The sequence below is a fragment of the Haliotis asinina genome, chromosome 1, assembly GCF_037392515.1.
Source record: "Haliotis asinina isolate JCU_RB_2024 chromosome 1, JCU_Hal_asi_v2, whole genome shotgun sequence".
Classification (NCBI taxonomy): domain Eukaryota; kingdom Metazoa; phylum Mollusca; class Gastropoda; order Lepetellida; family Haliotidae; genus Haliotis; species Haliotis asinina.
Genome location: NC_090280.1, coordinates 105,719,336 through 105,732,737, shown reverse-complemented (window position 1 = coordinate 105,732,737; position 13,402 = coordinate 105,719,336). Strand labels below are relative to the sequence as shown.

The 13,402-nt window shown below is 37.9% G+C and overlaps 1 protein-coding gene across 1 annotated transcript in view; it reads right to left on the bottom strand.

Moving 5' to 3' along the window:
• Positions 1 to 13,402, bottom strand: part of LOC137257894 (uncharacterized) — a 79,918-nt gene that overhangs the window by 50,215 nt on the left and 16,301 nt on the right. The window contains exons 3-4 of the mRNA XM_067795396.1: positions 8,437 to 8,577; positions 7,837 to 8,046 (exon numbers count right to left, since the gene is read on the bottom strand). Of these exons, the coding sequence (XP_067651497.1) occupies positions 7,837 to 8,046; positions 8,437 to 8,577 (351 nt within the window). The remainder of the gene's footprint in view (positions 1 to 7,836; positions 8,047 to 8,436; positions 8,578 to 13,402) is intronic.

Genomic DNA, 13,402 nt, shown 5'->3' with positions numbered 1-13,402 from the left:
ACAATCTTGGTTCTTCTCAATCTGGCACATGAGTGTTGGCACGTCAAAGTCATGCCCTTGAAAGGTCTATCGACAAAGAGACCATGAAAACGGAGTCGTCTGGTCACACCCTGCTGACTGAATGTCCAATGCCATTGGCGCTTGATGACGTCACAATAATATATCGTTTTGTCAAGTGAAACAGCCGTAAATACTGGTCTTCTTTTTTTGGTAGCGACCTCCAGTCTACCGGTCTTTGGCCTGTCTGCAGTATCAACAGCCTGTGGTAGACGTGTGACAAGTTTCCAGATGGTTGATTTGCCGCATCCCATGGTCTTGTGCCTGTTCCGTCTATAACATACCGATTGCTCACTCCCTCTGGTCTGCTGTTAAATGAGGCATATTCTTGGTTTTCACTCGATTGCCGTGACGTAAGAGAATAAACCTGGATAGCTCGTATACCCTAGTTTGATACGGGTAGCTTTGTGCAACTTCCATTTTATTCTTGTAAATTCGTTGTTTCTTGTGGTACTTCCTTCTCTATTTAGTATACAAGCACATGCCTCTGTTGCCTCAGAGGACATGACACCAAAGTCAGAGATGATGTGGAGACCCTAGTGTACCCTAGATATCACTACATGGCTCTACTGAAGCCTGGAGTCTATGTATAAGCTACGTCAGAGGTGATGTGGAGACCAGTGTGTACCCTAGATATCACTACATGGCTCTACTGAAGCCTGGAGCCTATAAGCTTCTCTAATGTTGCAAGGTCACTATTAGTATTACTGGCTTTGGTACTGTTACCGATATTAGGTTTGTACATCTGAGCTGTCAGCGCCCTGCAACTTACCAGGCAGCTTCGTATGTGAAGTAGCAGGTTGTGTGGCACTGCACTCTTCACTTTAACTAGCATTAACCCTTTTTGTGTGTCATTCTATACACAATGTTATATCCAATATATCATAAAGGACACATGTACACATCATGAACAACGTATCATATATTAGTCTATATCTCCACATTTGACATATCTTGCTGTATATTGCATCACATCTGATTTATCATGTTCTCTGATACATCATATTGTATATTACAAACACATCCGACATTATAAGGAGGGTGACTTAAACAAACCTCGAGGGTACATCAACCCATGGGCCCCGAGGGACTGGTGAACAACATATTTATCATACTAAATACCTCAGTGTTAATTCTGAACTGTTTGAAGCTTGGGTATTTTCTCCCACACTTCAACCAACCTGTTTGAAACAAATGATTCCAATCTTCCATCTTGTTGGGTTTTTTTCCGCAGGTATTGTATTGTTTACTCCTTCTTAGCATTCACAAGGGACTACATTTGAACGTTTTGTCGAAAAGTATTCATTGGAATGCGAGGAGACGAAACGTTTCGTAGCCATCGCTAGATTTTGCAGGCAACACAACTCTGATTAACAGAGATCAAGGCTACCCCATCCCCGCGGCTTAGGATGAGCTCATCAAACTACTCTAGCCTCCTGTACAAACATCTACTCTGTGTACCTCACTGGCTTACTTAGTTATCATCACAGAGTTAACTTGTAATCATACTATGGAAGTAAAACTAACATTTTCTCACTGAAACTGAAAAACTGAAACTTCTCTCTTTCTGGCATAGTTTTGTTTCAATTTTGCTTGTGAAACTGTCAAGTTGTGCCTGGCCAACTCACATGCTTTTGAAAGTCTGTCCTGAAATGTAGACACATAGTTTGAAAGACGGATCTCAGGATTGTTATAAAGCCATTGTTCCTTTAAACGTTTTAGTGGCCCACGCACACTGACCAAATACAAGGGCCAAGTCTGCCAAAAGCCCCTCAGTAAGATAAGCTTACTTGTATATCTAACTGGACCAATGCGATCAATGCAATCGTCCACTCTCTCGTGCTAGGATATTCAGCCTAGCAGCACCAACCACTTCTCCGGCACAAGAACACATGATAGACTCCACGAACTGGCACTGGGTTCAGTAATGTCATTGCCCTGCCCGTGCCCTACAACATGACCTAAAAAAATCAACTTGTGCCTTTCCAAATTCACACTTGGCTAGATTCACAATCAATTTTGCGTAAGACATTTTCAGATGGTCATTGTTCTTTTAAATGTTTTAGTGGCCCATGCACACTGTGACCAAATGCACGCTCAAAGCGGCTAAACTATCATAAAATAATAATACATACCAAAATTCATTGTTAATAATATATCGGTAGTAGCTTAGAGACTCCTGTCCTGTAGTAAAACACGTCTCACAGAGATACTTTTGAAGAAGGTATAAGTTATGTCTATACGATTTCACAGATGTTCTAGATAAATCCTAGCCTGTGGCATTCAAAACTTCATTGCAAGGCAAACCATTCAGTAAGACAAGGGTTATGTCTGGACAGTTTAATAAACTGCTTTGATAAGGTAAACATCACCTTGTTATGCAAGCACCAATTGAGGGTCGTTAAGATCCAGCCCATAGTAAGCAATCAGTAAATGTGCCAACATGATTAATGCCAAGATTAAGTAAGCACCTGTCTGTTCATTGAAGTTGTTGTAGGACACACCTCATTTTGTTTATTCTGTATTTCATTGGCTATTGTTGGTTACACCCATTTTTGTATCAGTCATCCAGTCATAATCTTTGTATTATTTCAGTTTTATTTAAATAATCATGAACTCCAGTATGGTTTGGACTCCCAGCTCAGTTCAGATCTAACCCTCAGCCCAGAGGTTTGTACCAACTAACAGTGGCCACCTATGTTATTCCATTCTTTTAGATGAAATTGTGATTAGCTACATGTGACTTCGGACTCCTTGCTGAGTTAATTATCCTAAGCAGACCAGCACGCCAGTTAGACAAGGGATTTCACCGGAACCCTCATTTGGACCCAAGTCCCGTATCATAAAAAAAAACCTAAACTTTCCTGAACTGACTCCATGACAGCAAACAACAACAAATGCACACCCTCATCCCAGTCTTTCTCTTTCGCAAAACAATAAGTCTTGACCATATTCTTCAAAGTTTGATGTAACCTCTCTAAAGCTCCCTGCTACTCGGATTATTGGCACAAGACTTAACTTGCTTAATGCCTAACTGGTACATAGCCCGTTGAAACACCTTAGACATAAAATTTGAGTTCTAATCAGACTGAACAACATCTGGCAAACCAATTAAGGTGAAAAACGTGATCCAGCTTTGGCAATCACAGGAACAACAATGCTACGAAGTGGAATTGTTTCAGGATTACTGATAGAAGCATGCATGATAGTGAGTAGGACAGATTGCTGCAAGTAGTCTTACGTAGTGGACCTACACAATCAATAACAACTCTAGGGGAAGGTTCCTCAAAAGTCGGTATAGGTCTTAAGGGAGTGGAAGGAATTTTCTGATTTTGTTCTCAAACAATTTGGCGAATTCACAAAATGGAGAGGAACAAAGGAATTGCCACATATACACTGAGGTCACTTAAGATTCATCAAAATATCATTCAAAATGAGAGACTGAAGAGCTCCAGTATCCCTCAAGATAATAACGGGCCATGGGTTAGAATTATATCCCATAAACGACACAGAACTCTGAGAAACTCTCAGAAACAAATGACAAAACCTCCTTCCTAACTACAGAATCTGGCGACTTACTCTCACAAATTAAACTCTCCTCAGAACCACCTGGAAAGAAAGGCTTAAGCATTTGCGGAATCTGCAGCCTGACGTTTCAACTGGAGTTTGTAAAATGCAGAAATCAAATGGCCTAGCTTGTTACAGTATGCACACACAGGATCAGAACCACTGGTAGTCTTAGGCTTAGTCTGAAAACTAGACTTTGAACCTGTTCTAAGACCACTGTAACCTGCATGTCCTGAAGTCTTACCCGAGGAAATACTTTACATTACCCGGAGACCTAACAGAACTTTTGTGAGTCAAACAATTATCATCTCCCAACATTGCTGCCTCATGTAAGTCATCAACCTTCAGTTCATCCATATTAGTCGTAAGATCAGAATGAACACCGTGCTTAAAATCTTCCATCAAAACTTTCTTAAGCCATTAAAATTTGCGACGTCCTTAGACCCACACCACCTATCAAACCATGTTTCCTTTTCTCTAGCAAATTCTACAAAAGTTTCATTGTCCCTTTTGTCCCATTTCTAAACTTCTGACGATAAGCCTCACTCACTAACTGATAAGCCTTTAAAAGTGTACTCTTGACAAGATCACCTGTCTGAGCTATGCTGTAATGACAAGGCTAAATAAGCATCCTGAGCTTTACCTTTCAAACCAGTTTGCAATAGCATAGTCCATGACTCCCTAGGCCATTTGCGCTTTTCAGCAACTTTTTCAAAATGTAGAAAACATTTGTCTACTTTTCTTCTCATTAAAGAGAGTAACCAGTCTAGCATGCTTTGCAATGTCAAAAGAAGAAGAATCTTGGGCTGGAGAAGAGATGGTAAGCTTTTTCAGTTGAATTTCTCTGCCTGCTTCCAATTTTCTCAATTTTATTTCATTTCTCTGTCCATCTCTATCTCAGACTTTTTCATTTCCATTTTTTCTATTTCCATTCTTTTCAGTTCTATTATTTTCATTTCCAACTGATCTAAAAAAAAATCCTCTTGATCCATTTCCAAAACATTTTGTTCAAACGGTCCCTCGTCAATATAGTGATTCAAAAAAAATTTCAAAATCTGAAATTTCCTCATTGTACGTATGGCATCAAGTTTGATATGTGAAGAAATATGTAAAAAAAATCTTATTTGCGCAAATGACTGATTGTCTGATGGTCAATACAAACTTCTCAACTTCAAACACCAGTTTGCTGGTTTCGCTGGTCAACTTGTTGCAAAAGTGCAAACAATTGAAATAAATTTCACAATAAATTTCAAATGTCAAATGAATTCTATCCTGGACGAGACCCTAAATTTGTTACGGTTAATAATTTGCCGTGAAAAATCTAATATATTCAGTAATATGTATTGGCCAAAGAGCAAGGTACAAAGATTCACAATAGAGATTTCTAGTAATGCAAATGAGTCATATCTAAAGTAATGGGTCTCAAATATATCAACTCACCAAAGTCTTGGTTTTCAGTGAAACAGTTATACTAAATGTTACACAGCAAGCGGTGTTGAATGTAGGTTGAAAGCTGACGAAGAGGCAGACAGATGTAGATAAATGACAGATAACTTTGTGTGCAAATCCGTGTGTGCATTAACACACCAACCAGTCTTATGCATACGCAGTCACTGAGTATTCCAGCAAAGCATGGAAGCTACACGATCGACTCGTGTTCGCCAATAAGCAAAACACACCAAAGGGAGGCAACTCTAAAGCGCTACGTAAAGGCGTGCAGCAAAAAATACAATTACTTTGATACGAAATGTGACCAATAATAAATATCACTCAAAACTCTAAACATTGTGACCCGATAATAACTATCACTTAATCAATAACCGTACAAAGTACAGAAAATACACTCATGTACAGTCTAAGTAAACGTAGCGTTAGTACTTTTCGTTACACCCCACTACTGAGTCTAACAAAGCCTTATGGGAGGTTGCGTCAGGTAACCTTTGAGATTGACCAATCAGAGGCTTACCAAATCGCGAAAGTGGACATTCACACATACCTTCTGAACTTTTTTATCTCGAAAAGGTTCGTACCCGAACGATTCCGAATGCTATTTAGCGTACGCTCTCTTCCGGGTGATGCACACGACGCACGTTACAACCATTACAACGGGTAGTAAACAGTCGCTGAAAATATTTTGGCAGTATTCAAGAATGTCATCTTGCGGAAATATTAGCAAATAGTAACCATGTCAACAGAAACCCCAAAGCATATATACTGCAGGTCAAATAACTGTGTTATATGCGGATTATTGTTTGTGGAGAGATCTGTGTCAGTGATCTGAATATTTTTTGAGTCCTTCCAACCCCTAAGTAGTAGCCGTTGTCTGATTGGTTAAATCTCTTTAACCGTCTAGCGTGTGGCTGGACGGTCATTGGTCGCTCAAAGGCTACCTGGCGCGACCTTCTACTAGGGACTCTCCTAACACCTTTAGTATGGATCCAACAACTTCACTATAATCAGGTTGTAACAATAAAGAGGTATTAAATTTCCAATATCCCTGCCCTCTTCCTTTGGTTAGTATTTGGAAAAGTGTAAGTAATAGCTGAGTGGTCTGTTTTATAGTCTGGTAGAATATCGGAATCAAGTGTAAGGTTCAGCAAATCTTGTGAGATTATAAAAAGTCCACTCTGGCAAGCTGTCGTGGATGTTTTGGTTTTTTTCCACTATGTATTTTTTCAGTATATCATTGGAATCACACCAAACGTCCACAAGATCATAGGGTGCAGTTGTGTCCAACATTTTTTTTTTACCTTGGGATTGTTAATATGTTTGTAATTTTCTAAGTTAGTGGAAGGATCAAGGACCGATCAAGATTCCGATCTCCTACCATAACCAGATATTCATTCTCACAACCGGAAACACTTTCAAAAAGTTTTAAATACAATCCTGTTATCTTCTACAGTTAAGTTTGCATAATGAAATGTCAGCTTTCATCTTCCAGATTTTTATGCATATTCATATCAATATTATTACTGAAAAGTATTGCATGCGTTCTTCACTTTAAGTAGTATTAACCAAATGATTACAAAATGTGCACAATCAAAACTGTAACTATCCTTCATAGTTTGGGTCATTTTAACTAGCTCTTCGTCAACCAGTTGATTACAGCACATAGTCCACCTTAACTAGCTCTCTATTCATCAGGTTTGCACCATCGACGAGCTGCTCTCTGACTGGTCAAAAATATAACACCAGTATTATTTTTATTTCATGGCGTGATATATCGTATTGGTGCGAGCCTATTGATGGTGATGGACAAACATGATGGACTCGATCACTCGATACCGCTAATTTCACAATAAATTCGTGTATTGCAGGTAAAGGAATAATCTATTTCATCTAAAAGGTTGTAGAACGAAAGCGGAATATCTAGCAATTACGGTAATGCTATGTTTTTTCGCCGATCAGGTGTTTTAAAGGGAAATACATCGTATTTCTTCCCCGAGAGGCGATGATTTTCGTAGGCAGGTGTACAAATGAAAAGGTTGTCTTTTCCCGAGTTCCAAGCAAAATTACTCGGTACAAAGTGCACCGATTTTGATATATATTTTATTATTTATTCAAAATGGAATATATCTGACTTTATTTCAGTAAGAATTGCCAGAATTCGGCCATAATCGAGAGTGGGGTGTTCGACAACTTTGTGCGCGTTACATCCCTTTCCTTCTTTATATGGGTATGGATATCAGTGTAGGCTTGTTGGACCAAGGACGTATTATTTACAGCATTACAAGCCCCTGTGTCTGCCTCAGTAGACCTAACACTGAAATGCCACCGCCGTGCCGATCTAACTCCCACGCATGGAACATGGACTTTCAGCAGCGGTTGCTGGGTCCCTGTGCACCTTTCCATAAAACAATCTTAGGTGTCGGTTTTATGAACACGAAAAATCGCTGTCTTAGGTTACAGTTGCAATCACATCCACAAAGCGACAACGAGCAGAGAGCAAGTGGGGTTTATATATATATATATATATATATATATATATATATATATGTATATATATATATATATATGTATATATGCACGCACGCACACGCACGCGCGCACGCACGCTTATATTATATATTGGACAAATCTAGTTAGAGATATCTGTGAATTTTGAAATTATGAATAATGGTCCATTTATTCATCTGTTCACCAATGTAATATCAATCACAAAAATACCAATATCTCCATCCTATTTTGTCCAGTATATAGGGTCTGAATCACCTGATGGATAGGGAGTCATGACTACATCTTTCCCATCACAGGTCCGGGTAACTATGTTGGTCTGTCCACTCGAAGGAACAGTGAAATAGGTCACGTTACCGTCGACACCAACGATGCCCCCAGCAGTTGTCATGGGCTTACTACTTAAGTTCGTGTTGAGACGGTTGAGAGCAATCAGCTGGTTGTCTGCGGCTACAACGAAGGAGCAGTCTGAAAAACAACAATTACATCTGTCGTCACGGTTACTTCAGTGCGATCTTAAACAGACTTTAAAACAGTGATTATTTCATGACTCGGGTTGATTACGAAACCCAGTTGCAAGTTGTAATGTTGGCATGGGAGAACGAACTGAACATTGTCCACTCAAGCAATATGTGGGTACTATTTATCCTCTTCAATCAAAGACAGACCTCTTTGGGATGGCAAACTTTGCTCTTCAAAAAACTACCAAATGACTGACAAAAAAAGCTAAGATACTTTATGGATGACCCCTTGTGTATTATTTTATGAGATGACGTATCGGTACATGTTCTGTTATATAGTAGTCAAGCAGCAAATGGCTATTTCCAAATTGTTACAAACAGTTTCCAAGATAACTACCTTTGCATTCTGTCTCCGACATGTTCTTCAGTTCTTGTAGTTGGTCCATGAGATCTTGTATAAGTACATTCACGATCTGAGCGTTACATTGGAAGCATGCCCCTGTCGTAATGTTGTCAAAAGATGTGACATTGTCACAATCTGAAAGAAATTTAATATATATTTCAAACTTTCCTTTCTTTGACAGGCCTGACAGTGCTAGATGACAGTCCTAACTGATGCTTCTAACTGATGGTCCTAACCGAAAGCCTTCACATATCATCCTAACCGATCCAAACTGGTAGTCATAGCTGACGGTCCAAACTGATGTATCTAACTGACGCTCTTAGCTGATGGTCCTAACTTATAGTCTTAACTGGTGGTCCTAGCTTATAGTCTTAACTGATGGTCCTAATTGTTAGTTTGTCTTCACGACAGGAAGATACCAGTAGCTAACAGGAATACTATGACAACATAATAGAATTAGTAGTGACTGGTTACAACGTTAATGAACATGCTTCATAGAACCAGTCACTGCTAATAGACCGATCCAGTCCGGGCCGATAAGCCCCGCCCACTTCGTTTTTTGACGTTTAGGGGGACAACCTCTGACAATGGCGTCACCGCCGGTGAAACTTATGTACAGTAATTAGGAACGATGTTGATGAATTCTGCTTGTGATACTGTGGCATCCGTAGTCTATGAATGATATTTAAAGAAGAAAGACTTGCGTATATTATCTAATGTATCTTATTTAATGTATCTTTTCACTGTAATTAGCGAGTGAAAATGTTACATGCCCGATGATCGTCTCGGCCAACGGCTTCATGTAGAAAGCGTATTTTCTTTCGAAATGATTAATCTACCTGGCATTTCAATGGAACAATCTCTGGAAATCTCTGAAAAAAGGATCCACAGTTACCAAAACAATTAACTAGGTTTCTTCAAAGATAATTACTAATGGACATAAGGTGCAAAGAATATCAAAAAAGTTCAAAGCTGTTGTCAATAAAATTATATCTGGACATCAATTGCTTCTTAAACAATGATGATAGTAATCTTTGTTTTAATATATCAGATAACATATCCGTAGAGGACATAACACGAAATCTGATCTATTTCCTTTTCTGGAGTATTTACTAATGTCATCAAAAACATTTTAAAATTGTTTCAAAATGTGGTAAAAGTCTTAACAAAGGAAAAGGAAAATGCCCTAAAGCATTCACATCCTGCAAACCAGTGTGCAATTTAATATGAAGCTAATTTTCCAAATGACCATGTATCAACAAACCTTGAACAATTTTTCCATCTTAATAAACAACACTTTGACTCATTGCCAATACTTTGACTCATCATGAAACATTGACAACCTCGCCAAAAGCTGGCGATTTCTAAGAAACATTACATAAAATGTGGGTTAAATGTATGTTTCAATATGCATTCCTGTTACATGAATAGTCAACTGTGAGCTTGTAAGTTATTCTGTGCCAAGACTGAATAATGCCAGACAAGAGTGTGGCCAAAACGTAGCATTTGTTGTTGCCTTTTTCTCAAATCTCTGGATGTTGAAATAACTTTTATATGAGTTACGATACAAGTAATCACTTTCAGACGAATCTCACTTGAGAATATATTATCTTTTTTTAAAAAAAAACATCGTAAAGCAGGAGCCAAGAAACTAAGTTAGTGCCATGTTATTGCCCTGCCATGACATGTCGATAGTGTTGTCTAAGCATGCCTGGTTCTGCTTTCAAACCACATGAATCTGATATGTCACTTAGGTATAATTATTTATAATTGATTATAGCATTATTTACTTTTTTACCTTTCTACCTTTCCATTAAAGGATGCAAAATTCTTAAAAGATCTCTTGCTATCATTTCCAGTGAAGTAATAAAAATGTACCTCCCTGCATGAAAAAAAATATTGTACCAAAAATTTAAAACAAATAATATTCTCTTAGTTAAGAAATACAATTTTACGTAATTCCCCCAAATATTCCAGTCACTATTCTTCTCGCATAGTTTTCGTCTCGACCCACATCTGTTTATAAAAATTCCAAAATATTTAAGACATGGTTTTATAGACACTTATTTGAAATGCTTTTCATATTTTGGATATTGCGTGATAGGCATCTGCTTACACTGTCCCTTTGATGAAAAAATATTACTCCTCAAATATGTTGCCCTCTTAACAGATAGTGTACTGCACAGTAGCCATTCAGATTGTGCTTTTGAAACTTGACAACATCATAAAATTTGTGACAAATTTAAGAATATGTAAGATCGAAGGCAACTATATCCATCACTTAGTATTTTATTGTAACGTGTTTTGCAATTCGGGTCGTCCCTAACCAAAATTAGATCGCTGTCAGATTTGTTTGCATTGTGTCACGGCCTTCTCGCCTGTCTCGTTTCAGCTTGATGGTCTACCAATTCAATGCCCAGTATTGACTAAACCGTTTAGCAAAAACAGTATTGTAGTTGCAAAAAACATCCGTGTTTATAATACTTGCAATGCCTTAAACTGCTAGTTATTGTCCTCTAATTGGTAATGGGTTTGCACACGTGCGAAAGTATGGAAATTCATGCAAATTCTCAACTTCGAGCAGACGTAGGTTTCGAGAACGATGGTGCCGACAATTAACTGATCGTTGAACGTACTGATCAAATCGTAGCAATGTACAATAGATATTGCGAGTGTAAGTGGCATAGTTCGAAGCACTTCGCTTCGGAGGCTTCCTTTGACCCCGGAAATAAGTCTGCTGATTGGCCGAAATCGTCGCATGCGCCAGCTTTGACTGACAGACTGGATCGGTCTATTCTGTTATGTTGTCACAGTATTCCTGTTGGCTACTAGTATCATGGTGTCATTGCATTGTGACGTCATAAGCATTGTGAGGTCATGGGCAGAGTAAACAGTTAACCCCCTGGATGCCGAGTTTTATTTCAGGCGCACATTTTCGTAAGGTTTGGAAAGTGAGCGTTGTGTGAGATTTGCGCTCGCGTGGTCCTGGATCTGCGTACGGCTGTAAAATTGCACAGAAATGTAGAATATTTAATCTCCTATCCGTTGGTATAAATATAACTGCGGTTACCTCAGGGATTTGAGAAATACACACTGCTAAAAGTTCTCCAAAACGTTTGTGTGTGTTGAAAAACAGTAAATTTCTCCGGGTTTTTTTATCGTGCACCAATAAAAGCAGTCTGCTACGATTTTTTTAATTTGTCATCTTTACGTAAAGTGTGAGCGAAGAAAATATAGCTTGATGTTTGAACGACATAAGTATATATGAAATGGATTTATGTGCTAATGCATAACGTCATACTCACAAAATCAAAAATGACCCGCAATAAATGTCAAAAATCGATTTTCTTCTATGGCGTCAAATGTCGACAGAGAGGTCATGCACGTATATATATAGACAGAGAGGTCATGCACGTGTGTGTGTGTGTGTGTGTATATATATATATATATAAGGGGGCTATGGTTTACATTAGGTCAGCGTAGCTCAGATCACATGGAGAGAATTTGCTGTGGATATGGACAGTATATTTTCGTTACGTTTTGTTCACATTGAACCAAACTATTCCAATACAAAGTTCCCCAATGTGGGAGGATACCGTTTAGTAGTTTCACAATTTGTAAGAAAAGATGCCAATGTACTACATCAAAAAGCAGGTAATAGCGATTTGGATGTCCCTATCCGATACATGATTTAGTTCTTAGAATCCCATATTCTCTTGTTTGTGTAGATGTATTTTGATTAATTTTGCATCATTATTAACGGAGTAACAGCCACGTTTTCAAATGTAATGAAATAATTGAAAATAATGCGACATTTTAGTTGACGTAACGGCGTGTTTTGTGCATTTTGTGACGTCGGAAAAAGACGACTCTGGTTGCTGATTAGTATATATCTAACCTAATTTCCACTCTAACCTAATTTCCACTCAGTGTGTAAAAGATCTCGGCCTCTGTGTCAGAATTCAACACTTTTAGCCAAAACACAAAATGAGTGGTTTTACCGCGAAAAAAGTGTCCTGAATATATCAACAATTACATGGTTTTACTACATATCCTATTGTGAGCAACACGCGCACCTGTCTAGCATTAATTTAGCGTAAATGAAAATTTCACAACACCTGAATATTCATTGAATATTCATTTAGGAAATAGACTTTTCTTCTTATGATTATGAAATTATGTCACGTCATAAGTATGCAATGAAAGGTACAAAGATATCGCTTTTTCAGTACAAATGTATTAGAATATGGACGTAAGGCTTTTCCAAATTAAGACATGACCTGGTTTATATATTTTTAACAATTTTCGTTTTAAATATAAATATTGTTTGGGTTAGATATTCTGCCATCAGGTATATTTTAATGGAATTTGAATTGACTTTATGATCGAAAACAATGATAATGAATCATAAAACGTTCTTGACAAACTCGCACCTGGTCAATCAATATTCATAATTGTTTTGTCTATACAAACCAATACAATGAACAAGACAATTCCTTTAAATATGTGTGCCTCTACATTTCATAAAATGTACACATCATTTTCATTAATATTATCAGTTTTACCTGCAAGGTCGAATTAAATCACTGTTTATTAATTTGTTCATATGAAAATTCAATATTTATCCCAACGTACTGAATTTTGTGCATCAAAGTTAACTAAAGCACATGTTGCAGTAATGACTACGTGTGATCTTCCAACACTTGTGTAAGGGCTTAAAATGTGGTTTAATACACTTACTGAGTCAATTTCCCATGTAAGTATCATTCAAACAATCAAAACCTTTCAAAGAATAAAAACGTATACCTTATATCCACATATGATATGGTGTTGAACATGGATATATGTCGATACTGAAATCAGTTTATGAAAAAAATATCTGAACGATACGCAAAATATACATCGGAATACTGAAAGTGCAATCGGAATGATATGATCATTGTGTACACTCTTGTTCAAC